The sequence below is a fragment of the Chiloscyllium plagiosum genome, unplaced genomic scaffold (assembly GCF_037043375.1).
Source record: "Chiloscyllium plagiosum isolate Xiang-an unplaced genomic scaffold, Cpla_swu_hap1 HiC_scaffold_42, whole genome shotgun sequence".
Taxonomy (NCBI): domain Eukaryota; kingdom Metazoa; phylum Chordata; class Chondrichthyes; order Orectolobiformes; family Hemiscylliidae; genus Chiloscyllium; species Chiloscyllium plagiosum.
Window position 1 is genome coordinate 8,983,086 of NW_028270180.1, and position 12,637 is coordinate 8,995,722.

The window sequence follows — 12,637 nt, forward strand, 5'->3', positions numbered from 1 at the left end:
CTAAATTGCCCACAGTGTGCAGGATATGCAGGCTAGGTGGGTTAACCATGGGAAATGCAGGGTTACACAGATAGGGTAGCGAGGGCTGGCTCTAGGTGAAATGGTCTTTGGAGAGTTGGTGTGGACTCAATGGGCCGAATGGCCTACTTCTACACTGTAGAGATTCCATGACATCACCTCTCATTTTTCTACACTTGTGACAATATGGACCCAGTTGACTCAGCCACTCATGAAAAGGATCAGTATACTGAGGCTTCATTGTAGCACCTCCAATCCAAGTACCTCCTTCCTTGAACATTAACCTGAGACTGCCTGGGGTGGGGAAGAGTGAAAATAAATGGAAGAATGCAAAAATATTCCATTCAAAATTTTCAGCAGTGCTAATAGTTACTCACACAATCAATGAGTTTACCTGCCCCCAAAATGCAATGGGCTTACCTGCCCCCAAAATGAAGACCTTGCTGCCAATTGTAACCCCTCCTCTACGACAGGCGTGAATTGCAACAGAGAGGGGTTCAATCAAAGCACCTTCCTCAAAGCTCACAGATTCAGGGAGCCTGAAACAAAAATGAAACAGCACAAACACTGAGCTTTCCTGAAACATAAAGTGACTTACCATTGAAGGTTTATTGTCTTGCCCTCATCAGAACAAGATGCAAGAATGTCACATTTCAAAGGGAACAACTATTTACACTGCATGGGGTTGGCAAGTCAAGTGATTGGGTAAAGCATTACTCCAGAGAACACATCAGGGAGCTATTCTGCCCCATCCTTCTGATTAATTCAAAAGTGCCTGGATTTGTTCCTTGTTATTGCAGAGCATCATAATTGCCAGATGCATTTTCCATTGCAATCAAAGTTAGCTTGACAACTCAGTATGATTTATTGTTCCCTTTCAAGCTTGTAATTCCTGCACATGCCATGGTGAATGTAAAGAGTTCAGTCTGGATAAATGCAAAGTATTGCATTTTGGTAAAACAAACAAGAGTAGAGCTTATACAGTTAATGGTAGGACTTTGGGTAGTGCTGTTGAACAGATGGACCTAGAGATTCAGGTACATAATTCTTTGAAGTTTGCATCACAGGATGGTTAAAAGGGCTTTTAGCATACTTGCCTTTATTGTACAGTCATTTGAGTACAGGAGTTGGGACGTCAGGTTGAGGTTGTACAGAAGCTTGGTGGAGGCTCTTCTGGAGTACTGAGTTCACTTCTGGTCACCCAGTTACAGGAAGAATATTATTAAGCTGGCAAGGGTTCAGAGGAGATTTACCAGGATGTTCCTGGGTGTCGAAGGTTTGAATTATAAAGAAAAGCTGGAGAGGCTGGGAGGTTTTTCACTCAGGTAAAGGAGGCTGAGAGGCAACTTTATAGAACTTTACAAAATAATGAGGGGTATACATAGAGTTAATGGTAGTCATCTTTTCCCCAAGGATGGGGGGCAGATATTTAAGATATGAGGGGCATTTTTTTACACAGTGGGTGGTTTGTGTGTGAAATGAACTTCCCGAGGAAGTGGTGGATGCGGGTACACTTACAACACTTAAAAGACATTTGGATAAGTACATGAACAGGAAAGGTTTGGAGGGATGTGGGCCAGGAGCAGGCAGGTGGGACTAGTTTAGTTTGGGAATATGTTTGATATGGAAAGGTTGGACTGAAGGGTCTGTTTCTATGCTGTGTGGCTCTTTGACTCCACTAAACCCTCTTACTTCAGTAATATTCAAGTTCTACACTACCAAGCCACTGTAAGTTAATGTCCATGTGATAGAAAGGGAGTAAAAATCTTTTAAGCAAAAAGTAATACTGATTCAATGGTGCTCACATCAGTATTCTGGGCCCATTTGGATAAGAACAATGTAAATAGGTACAATGTGAATAGATACAATGTGGTAGATACAATGTAGATAGATACCACCATAGATAGATACAATGTCAGTAGATACAATGAGGAAGAAAGAGTATGGATAGATAGTGTGGTAGATACAATGAGGCAGAAGCAATGTGGATAGTTACAGTGTGGATGGTGGATACAATGTGGTAGATGTGATGTTGCCAACAATGACTTCAGTAGCAAAACCCTCTGAAGTTCTTTCACAACAGGAACACTATTTCAGCAACAATACCCAGAGTTCTACCACCCAAGCCTTTTCCATTAAAATGAACTTTAAGACATGAGGCGACTGTACTCTCAAACAAAAGGTTTATTTTATAATTTCTAAAAAGAAAAGGCAGATGATCCAGTCATAAATGGATTTTATTTGTGGGGAGCTTGCTGTGTGCCAGTTGGTTGCCACATTGCAACTGTGTATTTTACTAGGTTATAGTCCAACAGGTTTATTCAGAAGCACTAGCTTTCGGAGTGCAGCTCCTTCATCAGGTGGCTGTCAATGCAAAACTCTGGATCAGCGCTCCAAAAGCTAGTGCTTCCAATTAAACCTGTTGGACTATAACCTGGTGCTGTGTGATTTTTAACTTTGTACATCCCAGTCCAACATCGGCATCTCCAAATTGTGTACTCTACTGACAGTGAGACACTTTGGGACATGATGAAAGGTGCTTTATAAGTGCAAATTTTTCCCTTTGAAGGTCAAAGGCAGCAGCTGAATATAACCTTGAGCCTTTTGCATTTGTAAAGATGTCTATCTAGTCCAACCAGTTTCCGTGAGAAGAAAGAAATTAGCTTCCTCATTAGTGAGCAGCATAGGAGGAAGGGAGAGGCATAAAGTTAATTTCATCTCAAGTCTGGCTTGTTTATATACAGACAGGTTGAATTTCAAGGACAAGCTACAGGGAAATACCAGACAGGCATGTAATTATGATTTATAACATCGAGAACAGCATTTCTGAAAGTTCCAAGTTTAGATTACCTACAGTGTGGAAACAGGATCTTCGGCCCAACAAGTCCACACCGACCTGCCGAAGCGTAACCCACCCAGACCCATTCCCCTACATTTACCCCTTCACCTAACACTATGGGCAATTTAGCACGGCCAATTCACCCTAACCTGCACATTTTTGGATTGTGGGAGGAAACTGGAGCACCGGAGGAAACCCACGCAAACACGGGGAGAATGTGCAAACTCCACACAGTCAGTCGCCTGAGGCAGAAATTGAACCCAGGTCTCTGGCGCTGTGAGGCAAAGTGCTCACCACTGAACCACCTGAGAGTACAGAAAGGATTTCCCTTAAACTGAAGTGCTACATGTGCGTCAGTAACTGACAAATACAGACTGACAATCAACCACTGGCAACAGCGTTACCCATGCCTTTTCCCACCCTGATTCCCCTTTGAGGCTTCCCAATCGTCATGGTCCCTAAGTGAGTGAACTGGCAGAGTGGGGGTGTTGGGCGAGAAGATCTGGGATTGCAGGGGGATGATGCTTTGTGAGAGTGAGAGAGGGTGCAGTGGAACACAGTGACATGGCAGCAGTGAGCTCAGGTCCCCAAACTTTCACAAGGGAAATCCTGCCTTACAACTAAAGAGAGTCCGTCTTCTATTCATTCAAAGACATTTTGTAACTTCTCAGGATTTTAATTAAAAGTTCATATAAATCAATGGCGTTAAATGTCACAGGAGGGTTTTTCAGAGCCACTTCCATTCAAATTGAGCATCGATGAATGAATAGAGGCATACAGCACGGTAACAGACCCTTCAGTCCAACTCGCCCATGCCATCCAGATATCCTAAACTGGACTCATCCCATTTGCCTGCATTTGGCTCATCTCTCTCACAAATTCACCTGCACCTCCACACACATCATCTATTGCATCCGCTGCACCCAATGTGGCCTCCTCTATATTGGGGAGACAGGCCGCCTACTTGCGGAACGTTTCAGAGAACACCTCTGGGACACCCGGACCAACCAACCCAACCACCCCATGGCTCAACACTTCAACTCCCCCTCCCACTCCACCAAGGACATGCAGGTCCTTGGACTCCTCCATCGCCAGATCATAGCAACACGATGGTTGGAGGAAGAGCGCCTCATCTTCCGCCTAGGAACCCTCCAACCACAAGGGATGAACTCAGATTTCTCCAGTTTCCTCATTTCCCCTCCCCCCACCTTGTCTCAGTCAAATCCCTCGAACTCAGCACCGCCCTCTTAACCTGCAATCTTCTTCTGGACCTCTCCGCCCCCACCCCACCCCGGCATATCATCCTCACCTTGACCTCCTTCCACCTATCGCATTTCCAATGCTCCTCCCCCAAGTCCCTCCTCCCTACCTTTTATCTTAGCCTGCTGGACACACTTTCCTCATTCCTGAAGAAGGGCTTATGCCCGAAACGTCGATTCTCCTGTTCACCGTGGGCGGCACGGTGGCACAGTGGTTAGCACTGCTGCCTCACAGCGCCAGAGACCCGGGTTCAATTCCTGACTCAGGCGACTGACTGTGTGGAGTTTGCACGTTCTCCCCGTGTCTGCGTGGGTTTCCTCCGGTTTCCTCCCACAATCCCAAAGATGTGCAGGTTAGGTGAATTGACCATGTTAAATTGCCCGTAGAGTTAGGTAATGGGTAAATATAGGGGTATGGGTGGGTTGCGCTTCGGCGGGTCGGTGTGGACTTGTTGGGCCGAAGGGCCTGTTTCCACACTGTAATCTAATCTAATCTAATTGGCTGATGGGCAGGAAACCGTGAGTGGGGTTAAGGGGTTCATTTCTGGGACCAGTGGGTTTCCACAGGGACCTGTGCTGCGATTGCAACTGTTTCCAATAGATATTTGTGACTTGAAAGAAGGAAGTGAATGTACTATAGCCAAATGTGCAGACAACACAAAAATAGGAGGAAAGGTAGGTTGTGAGAGGGATACAGGGAGAAAGTGAGGACTGCAGATGCTGGAGATCCGAATCAAAAAATGCGGTGCTGGAAAAGCACCTGATAAAGAGCTATGCTCGAAATGTCGAGTCTCCTGCTCCTGGGATGCTACCTGACCGGCTGTGTTTTTCCAGCACCGCACTTTTTGACTGTGAGAGGGATACAAGCAATTAACAGAGAGATATTGATAGATTAAGTACAAGGGAAAAATTTGGCAAATGCAGTGTAATGCAAGGTTGTTCATTTTGGAAAGGAGAACAAAAGAACAGAATATTATTTAAATGGAGAGAAACTGTGCAGAGCTGCAACACAGAGGGACTTGGGGGTACGCTTGTGCAAGATACTCAGATAGCTTGAACAGACAGGCAGTAGATATTCAGGAAGGCAAATGGAATATCAGGCGAATGTGAGGACTGCAGATGCTGGAGATCAGAGTCAAGATTTGAGTGGTGCTGGAAAAGCTCAGCAGGTCAGGCAGCATCTGAGCAGCAGGAAAATTGAGGTTTCGGGCAAAAACCCTTCATTAGGAGCTTCATTCATTCCTGATGAAGAGCTTTTGCCCGAAACATTGATTTCCCTGCACCTTGGATGCTGCCTGACCTGCTGTGCTTTTCCAGCAACACTCTAATGGAACATTGGCCCTTATTCTAAGGGGGTGGGAATTGAAGAATAGGGAGGTCGAACTGCAATGGTACAATGGTCTGGAGTGCACTGTCTAGAATGCAGAGTTGAATTGAAGCATTCAAGAGGGCACTGCTGATTATTTATATAGAACAACTTACAGGATGACAAAAAAATGGCACTAAGTCAAAATGCATATTCAGAGGGCCAGTGCAGATTCGATGGGCCAAATGGCTTCCTTCTGCACAGCAACAACTCTGTGATTCTCTCTGCGATTAAATCCATTTTTAAGAGAAATCTTAGGCAGTACAGTGAGAATTTGCCAAATCCAAGTTCCAGCAGGAAATGTATTCAGTACATGAGTTCTAAGATAGGGTAACCCTTTTAGATTAAATCATGGCATGTCACTAGGAGTGTAGACAATTTAGGAACAGAATTGGTAAAATGTTGTTAGTCTAATGAACCCACGTGAGAGTGAAAACTTGCATAGAGATTCTTTGTTCTTAATTTCCTTTCTGAAAGAATTGGTTGGAAAATTTGCAAAGTAACCTGAAAGATTATATTGCGTAATTTTTTTGATAAGCTGGTTTCAAATACACACTGGCATATTCTGTTACTTCAAGTACCTACTTGCCAAAACTAATGATAGGTCACTGTTCTGGAGCTCTGTAACATGAGCACAATATTTGTCTCTTGATCATGTGACAGGGGTGTGCAGTGGAAATCCAATCCAAAAAGTGTAATAAATAGACCTACTGTTTGCTTAGGGCACATCACTGTCTTATAAACAAGAACACTTCAGCTCACAGGAATTGCAACACTTTATTTCTTTGAGGGCCACAGTAACGTTGAATCCCTACAGTGTGGAAGCAGGCCATTCGGCCCATCGAGTCCACACTGACCCTCCCACCCAGACCCTGGTCCCTCCCTACCCTATCCCTGCATTTCCCATGGCTAATACATCCAGCCTGCATATCTTTGGACTGTGGGAGGAAACCAGACCACATGGAGGAAACCCACGCAGACACAGGGAGAAGGTGAAAACTCTGCACAGTCGCCTGAGGGTGGAAATTGAACCCAAGTTCCTGGCACAGTAAGGTGGCAGTGCTAACCACTTAACCTCCACCTGAGTTGCTATGCATGTGTGTTTAACTGGGTATTTAGGACATAGGCCAGATTAATACCCAAGGAAAAAGGCCTTTACATTCTCCATCCACGCAGTCAAAATTTCCATTTTTATAAATTCCCAATGTTATCCCATTACCCCATAATATATTGCTTCAACCCACCATGGGGATCAGAACTGAGGTATGAAGTCGACAATGTATGACTGCACTGGAGTAGTGCCAAGGAGATTCACCAGCATGTTGCAGCTATGAAGAGAGGCTGGACAAGCTGTTTGCTTCAATGCAAAGCAAGTTGGGAGAAGTGCTGATAAACATGTGTAACATTACGAGGGGCATGGACAAGGTAAAAATAAAGCATCTGCTCCCGACAGTCGAAGGGTCAATAACAAGGAGGCATAATTTTAAAGTGAGGTTTAGAGGGGACTGGAAGAAAACCTTTTTCACCAAGAGGGTGGCAGGGGTCTGGAAGTCACTACCTGGAAGGATAGTTGAGGTGGGAAACCTCACAACCTTTTACAAGTACATGCATGAGCACATGCAATATTATAACATTCAGGTGCAGTGGGACTAATATAGCTAGTTATTTATTTTTGGCAGCACAGACTTGATGGGCCAAAGGGGCTGATTCAATCGCCCCAGAGGATCACAGTGCTGCTGTCTCAATCGTGAGAGCGACAACGGGTAGTAGTGTAACCTGAGGGTCACCATGCCTCAGAGAAGGGGTGAGGTTGAGAAGGTGGGACCTTCAATGTAACCTCAGTTGACGCAATTAGTTCAGTTGGCTAGATAACTAGAGTGCAGTGCAGAATAAAGCACACAGTCCAACCTCTATACCGTAAGAAATTAGACATAGGAGCAGAAATTAGGCCATTCGGCCCATCAATCTGCTCGGCCATTCAATCATGTTTGATAAGTTTCTCAAGCCCATTCTTAGCCTTGGACAACTGTCTGTGTGGAGTTTGCACATTCTCCCCGTGTCTGCGTGGGTTTCCTCCGGGTGCTCCGGTTTCCTCCCACAGTCCAAAGATGTGCAGGTCAGGTGAATTGGCCATGCTAAATTGCCCATAGTGTTAGATGCATTAGTCAGAGGGGGATGGGTCTGGATGGGTTGCTCTTCAGAGGGTCGGTGTGGACTGGTTGGGCTGAAGGGCCGTTTCCACACTTTAGGGAATCTAATTTAATCTAATCCCTCTTTCACCCCATAGCCTTGACCCTCTTGGCAATCAAGAATTTAACTCTCTTTGTTTTAAATATACTCAATGACCTCCACAGCCTTCTGTGGCAATGACTTCAACTGATTCACCATTCTCTGGCTAAAGAGATTTCTCCTTATCTCGGTTCTAGGGGCTATTCCCTTTCCTCTAAGTATGCGCTCTTGGGTCCTCGTCTCTCCTGTCAGTGGAAACATCTTCCCAATGTCCACTCTGTCCAGGCTGTTCAGTAAACTGTAAGTTTCAACTAGATCCCTCCTCATCCTTCTAAACTCCACCAAGTATAGTTCCAGAGACGTCAATTGTTCAAATTGTCATAGTTTGCAGAAGACCTGCTTCCTCACCGTCCCCCCTCCTCTTGTGGAGTGGTTAGTCCCCAAGCTGTACATAACCAATTCTCACTCTTTAACACAAAGCTGCCCAAGGATCTTCATAAATATATTATTACATGAAACAGATGCTCACTTGTAACAGTAGCTGGCATCGTGGGTATTGTATTGGCAAAGGTTCCCATCATCGGGAGGGGTAGCAGAGAAGAAGATTGTTGGCGAGAGGTTGTAACGCCCAGTTCGGCAATGTTCGTCAATTTCTCTGGGGATTCCGGGCTCAATGGCGACCCTATCACCTGCAGTGGAGCAAACACCTCGACACTCAGTACATCAATGCAAGAGTAAACCACTGGCTATTATCTTAGGTCACCTTTATACTGGCCCCACGTTGGTATGAAATATGTGTTTGCCTTCTGCTTATTAACTGGATGAGAGATACAGACCTTCGAGAGAAGGTCAAACCACGATTTGAAATGTGAATTTGGAAGTGAACAGGAAGGATTGGCCATACAAGAAAAATAAAAAATGATGAAGTTCTGACCCGAAACACTGGATCTACTTCTCTCTCTGCAGATGCTGCCAGATCTGCTGAGTTTCTTCAGCATTTACTGAATGTGTGATATATAATGGAATGATGTGTAGAGAGAATCTTTGTACTAGGCATTGGTTCTGAAGGTCAGTGTTAATGTTACACTAGCTGCACCCCTTTTACTGATGTCTTACCGTGTGTGGATAGAAACAAAGAGGGGACTTCTACTCGAGTTTCGGGGAGGCAACGGCCTCGTGATATTATTGCTGGACTGTTAATCCAGGGACCCAGGTAATGCTCTGGGCAGCTGGGTTCAAATCCAGCCATGGGAGATGGTGGAATTTGGATTCAATAAACATCTGGAATGATAACCATCAATCGATTGTCAGAAAACTCCCATCTGGTTCACTAACATCTTTTCGGGAAGAAAACTGCCATCCTTACCTGGTCTGGCCTACATGTGACTCCAGACCTACAGCAATGTGATTGCCTCTTGACTTAGGGATGGGTAATAAATGCTGGCCTATCCAGCAACACCCTCAACCCATGAATGAATTTTTAAAAACTAGCTTTTGGAGGGAGTATATCGATCTGTACCAGTTCCCTATGGTTCTAGTAATTATGTTTAACCAACTGTAGGTGTACTTATTACTATCATGAAATAAACCTTCTTGTTAGCTAAAAATAGTGCCTCTTCGGTAGATGTTCTACTGTGGTGTATCATCGACTGGTTGGTTGTGTCACTATAGTCTTACCAGACCGTAGGGGCTGCTCTCTTATGACAGAGAAGCAACTGGTGGGGATTTAACCTGAGGGCCACCAGATCTCAAGCGAGGGAAGATGTTGAGAAGGAGAGTCCTTCATGGTAATCTCAAACCGGTGATGGGGATTAAACCCACACTGTTGGCATTACACTGCGCTGTAAACCAACAATCCAGCCAACTGAGCTAAATCGATTCCCATTATCTATTAATAACAACTGGGATGGGCCCTAACATAAAAAAGGTTTTGGGTGTAGGTTTGCTCACTGAGCTGCAAGGTTCATTTCCAGATGTTTCATTGCCCTACTAGGTAACATCTTCAGTGGGCCTCAGGCGAAGCAATGCTGAGAATTCCTGCTTTCTCGATATATGTTTGAGTTTCTTTGGGTTGGTGATGTCATTTCCTGTGGTGAAGTCACTTCCTGTTCCTTTTCTCGGGGGTGGTAGATGGGGTCTAACTCGATGTGTTTGTTGATAGAGTTCCAGTGCATGTCTCTGTTTGCCTTGTCCTATGATGGATGTGTTGTCCCAGTCAAAGTAGTGTCCTTCCTCATCCATATGTGAGGATACTAGTGAGAAACATCTGGAAATGAACCTTGCAGCTCAGCGAGCAAACCTACATCCAAAACCTCAACCTGAGCTACAAATCTTCTCAAAACTCGATAAAAAAGGTTTGGTCACAGTGAACTATCTCAAACAATACTTACCCAGTCCCTCATTCTGGTAGAGTTGGCAAATATCACAAGGAGTGGTCACCTGGGGAAATACCGCAGGAGTGAACAAAACAATTTGCTGACCATTATTAGTCGCAGATGAAGAGGCTGGGTTGGGAACATTGGTGATGAAGTGAAAAGGAGAGGAAGAGAATTCCTGCGTTGGGTAACTTGAAAATTCTCAGAACTTACTGGCAAATTAATAGACTGGCAGAAAGAGAGAACCATGGAAAGGCTTCCATAAGTCAAGGACCTGGGCAGGGTTCATACTATGGTGATGATCATTCATCACAGACCATCAAAAAGACATTGTCGAACACAGGTCTCACTTTGCAAACACTCTATTAGATTCAGAAACCCAGTACAATGTTGCAGATTCAAACCCTGGTTAGGATGGCTGGTCCTCAAAAGGGTAATGGTATGGGAACTAACATTGAGCATGGTACTCTCAAGCTAAAGAGGGTAGGTCAGCTCATTTTAAACTTCCAACTGGAGCAAATGCATTGCCACTGGATATGAAAGGCTGAAACACAGTTAGGAAGCAATGGGTTTTGTCCTTGACCAATCCACCTGCACTCCCCAATCAACAGCCACTTCAAAATGGCATCCAATGGTGAGTATTAACATCAGGTCCACTTTTCAGTAAGGGGGTCAAATTCTGAAGAAAGGAGCATGGTTGGAAAGAAAGGATATTAAAAAAAATGTGGATTGATTCCAGGACCTCCAAGTCAATTTTGCAAGAAGACAGGTCAGCACAGTGGCTCAGTGGTTAGCACAGTACCTGGGACAGGGGTTCGACCCCACACTCAGGTGGCTGTCTGTGGAGTTTGCACACACTCCCTGTGTCTGTATTGGTTTCCTCCAGGTGTTCTAGTTTCCACCCACAGTCCAAAGATGTGGTCAGGTGGACTAGCCATGGGAAATTGTCCAGGGGTGTGCAGGTAAGGTGGGTTAGCCATGCAAAAGACAGGGTGATAGGGCAGGAAGGGTTTGGGTCTGGGTGGAATGCACTTTGGGAGGTCAGTGGGACTTGAAGGGCCGAATGGCCAGCTCTCACACTGTAGGGATTCTATGAAAAGGCCCCCAAAGGGTGAATATTGCCTTCAGAACTTCATTTCAGTAAGGTGGTCAAATTCTGAGGAAAGGGAGATGATTGTTTAGAATGGGATTTAAAAAGAATGTTGTGTCAGTTCTGGGATTGCTGGGTAATGTTTGAGGAAATGGAACGAACTGCACCTTTTGCATCGTAAGCCAACCCAGTGGGCACTTTGCCTTCTCATAACCCTTAGGCCACTGGGTGAAGGTGAGCTCTGAGCAAATGAACAAATGATACGTACTTTCATTCTGTCCCATCCTCCCGTTCAGTGAGTGGGGTTAGTTGTGCCCATGAATCAGAGGCACGTACATTCAACTGTTGAGGAAAAATAAACACTTCTCAGTTTTGCGCACTGACCTGGTTTAAGATGTTGCACTCCAGACCCCACTCTGAATATTGTCCCTGCAGCCTCATGCCCCAGAACCATTGGCTTCTTCACAACAAAATCTCCAATCCTTCCATTTTGCCAGTAATGGACATCTGAGCCACAGATCCCGACGGAATCTATCTTCAGTAGCACCTCTGAAAGAAATTATAAACTTTAAAGATTTGGAGGAGCCAGTGCTACACTGGGGTTACAAAGTTAAAAATCACACAAGACCACGTTATAGTCTAACAGGTTTAGTTGGAAGCACTAGCTTTCGGAGCACTGCTCCTTCATCAGGTGGTTATACTCCACAACCACCTGATGAAGGAGCAGGGCTCCAAAAGCTAATGCTTCCAAATAAACCTATTGGACTATAACCTGGTGTTGTGTGACTTTTAACCTTTAAAGAGATGCAGTCTAACATTAGTAAAGGCCACATTTTGGGAACTTTTGGCTGTTTCACAAAAAGGATTTGACAAGATACATGGATTTTGAGAACCAAGCACAGTAAATTCATGTCAGTTTTTTAAAAGGCCTCTGATTGATAGCTCTTTTGCATTTTAGTTACGAGTCATCTCACTCTTTTCCAGGAGTATCTCAGGATGTCTGCTCTTCTCTAATTCCAACCTAATTCCGTCACACCCCCACTGAATCACAGCAATCCTACTGTGTGGAAGCTGGCTACTTGGTGCACCAAGTCCTCACCGACCTTCTGAACCATATCCTACATTGGCGGATATTCATTTGTGACTCTTAGCTCCAGAATTCAGTCCCTAAACCTTTCCTCCTCCTTTTACAAGGTTCAGTTGTACCTGCTTCTTTGGCAAACAAAGGGTCTTCTGCCCTGAAGACTCCTCAACGTCAACATGCTGCAATGAAATACCTTGGGTGTTTCAAAAGTTGCTGTATAAATTCAAGTTAATGTTTGGTGCTCAATCCTTATTCAATTCATTGCTCAGCCAGAGAAAAGTTGCAATAGGCAGCTTTTAAGCAAGCACAGAATCAGTAACTTAAACACCCATTTCATCTCCAAAGATGCTTCCTGACCTTGAATCCCTACAGTGTGG

The 12,637-nt window shown here is 44.7% G+C and overlaps 1 protein-coding gene across 4 annotated transcripts in view; it reads right to left on the reverse strand.

Moving 5' to 3' along the window:
* LOC122542493 (sorbitol dehydrogenase-like) overlaps positions 1-12,637 on the reverse strand; it is a 37,542-nt gene that overhangs the window by 11,279 nt on the left and 13,626 nt on the right. For all 4 annotated transcript variants that reach the window (XM_043680269.2, XM_087982181.1, XM_087982180.1 and 1 more), the window contains 3 exons: positions 11,561-11,725; positions 8,241-8,400; positions 439-557 (listed from right to left, as the gene is read on the reverse strand). In XM_043680269.2, coding sequence (XP_043536204.2) covers positions 439-557; positions 8,241-8,400; positions 11,561-11,725 — 444 coding nt within the window. The remainder of the gene's footprint in view (positions 1-438; positions 558-8,240; positions 8,401-11,560; positions 11,726-12,637) is intronic.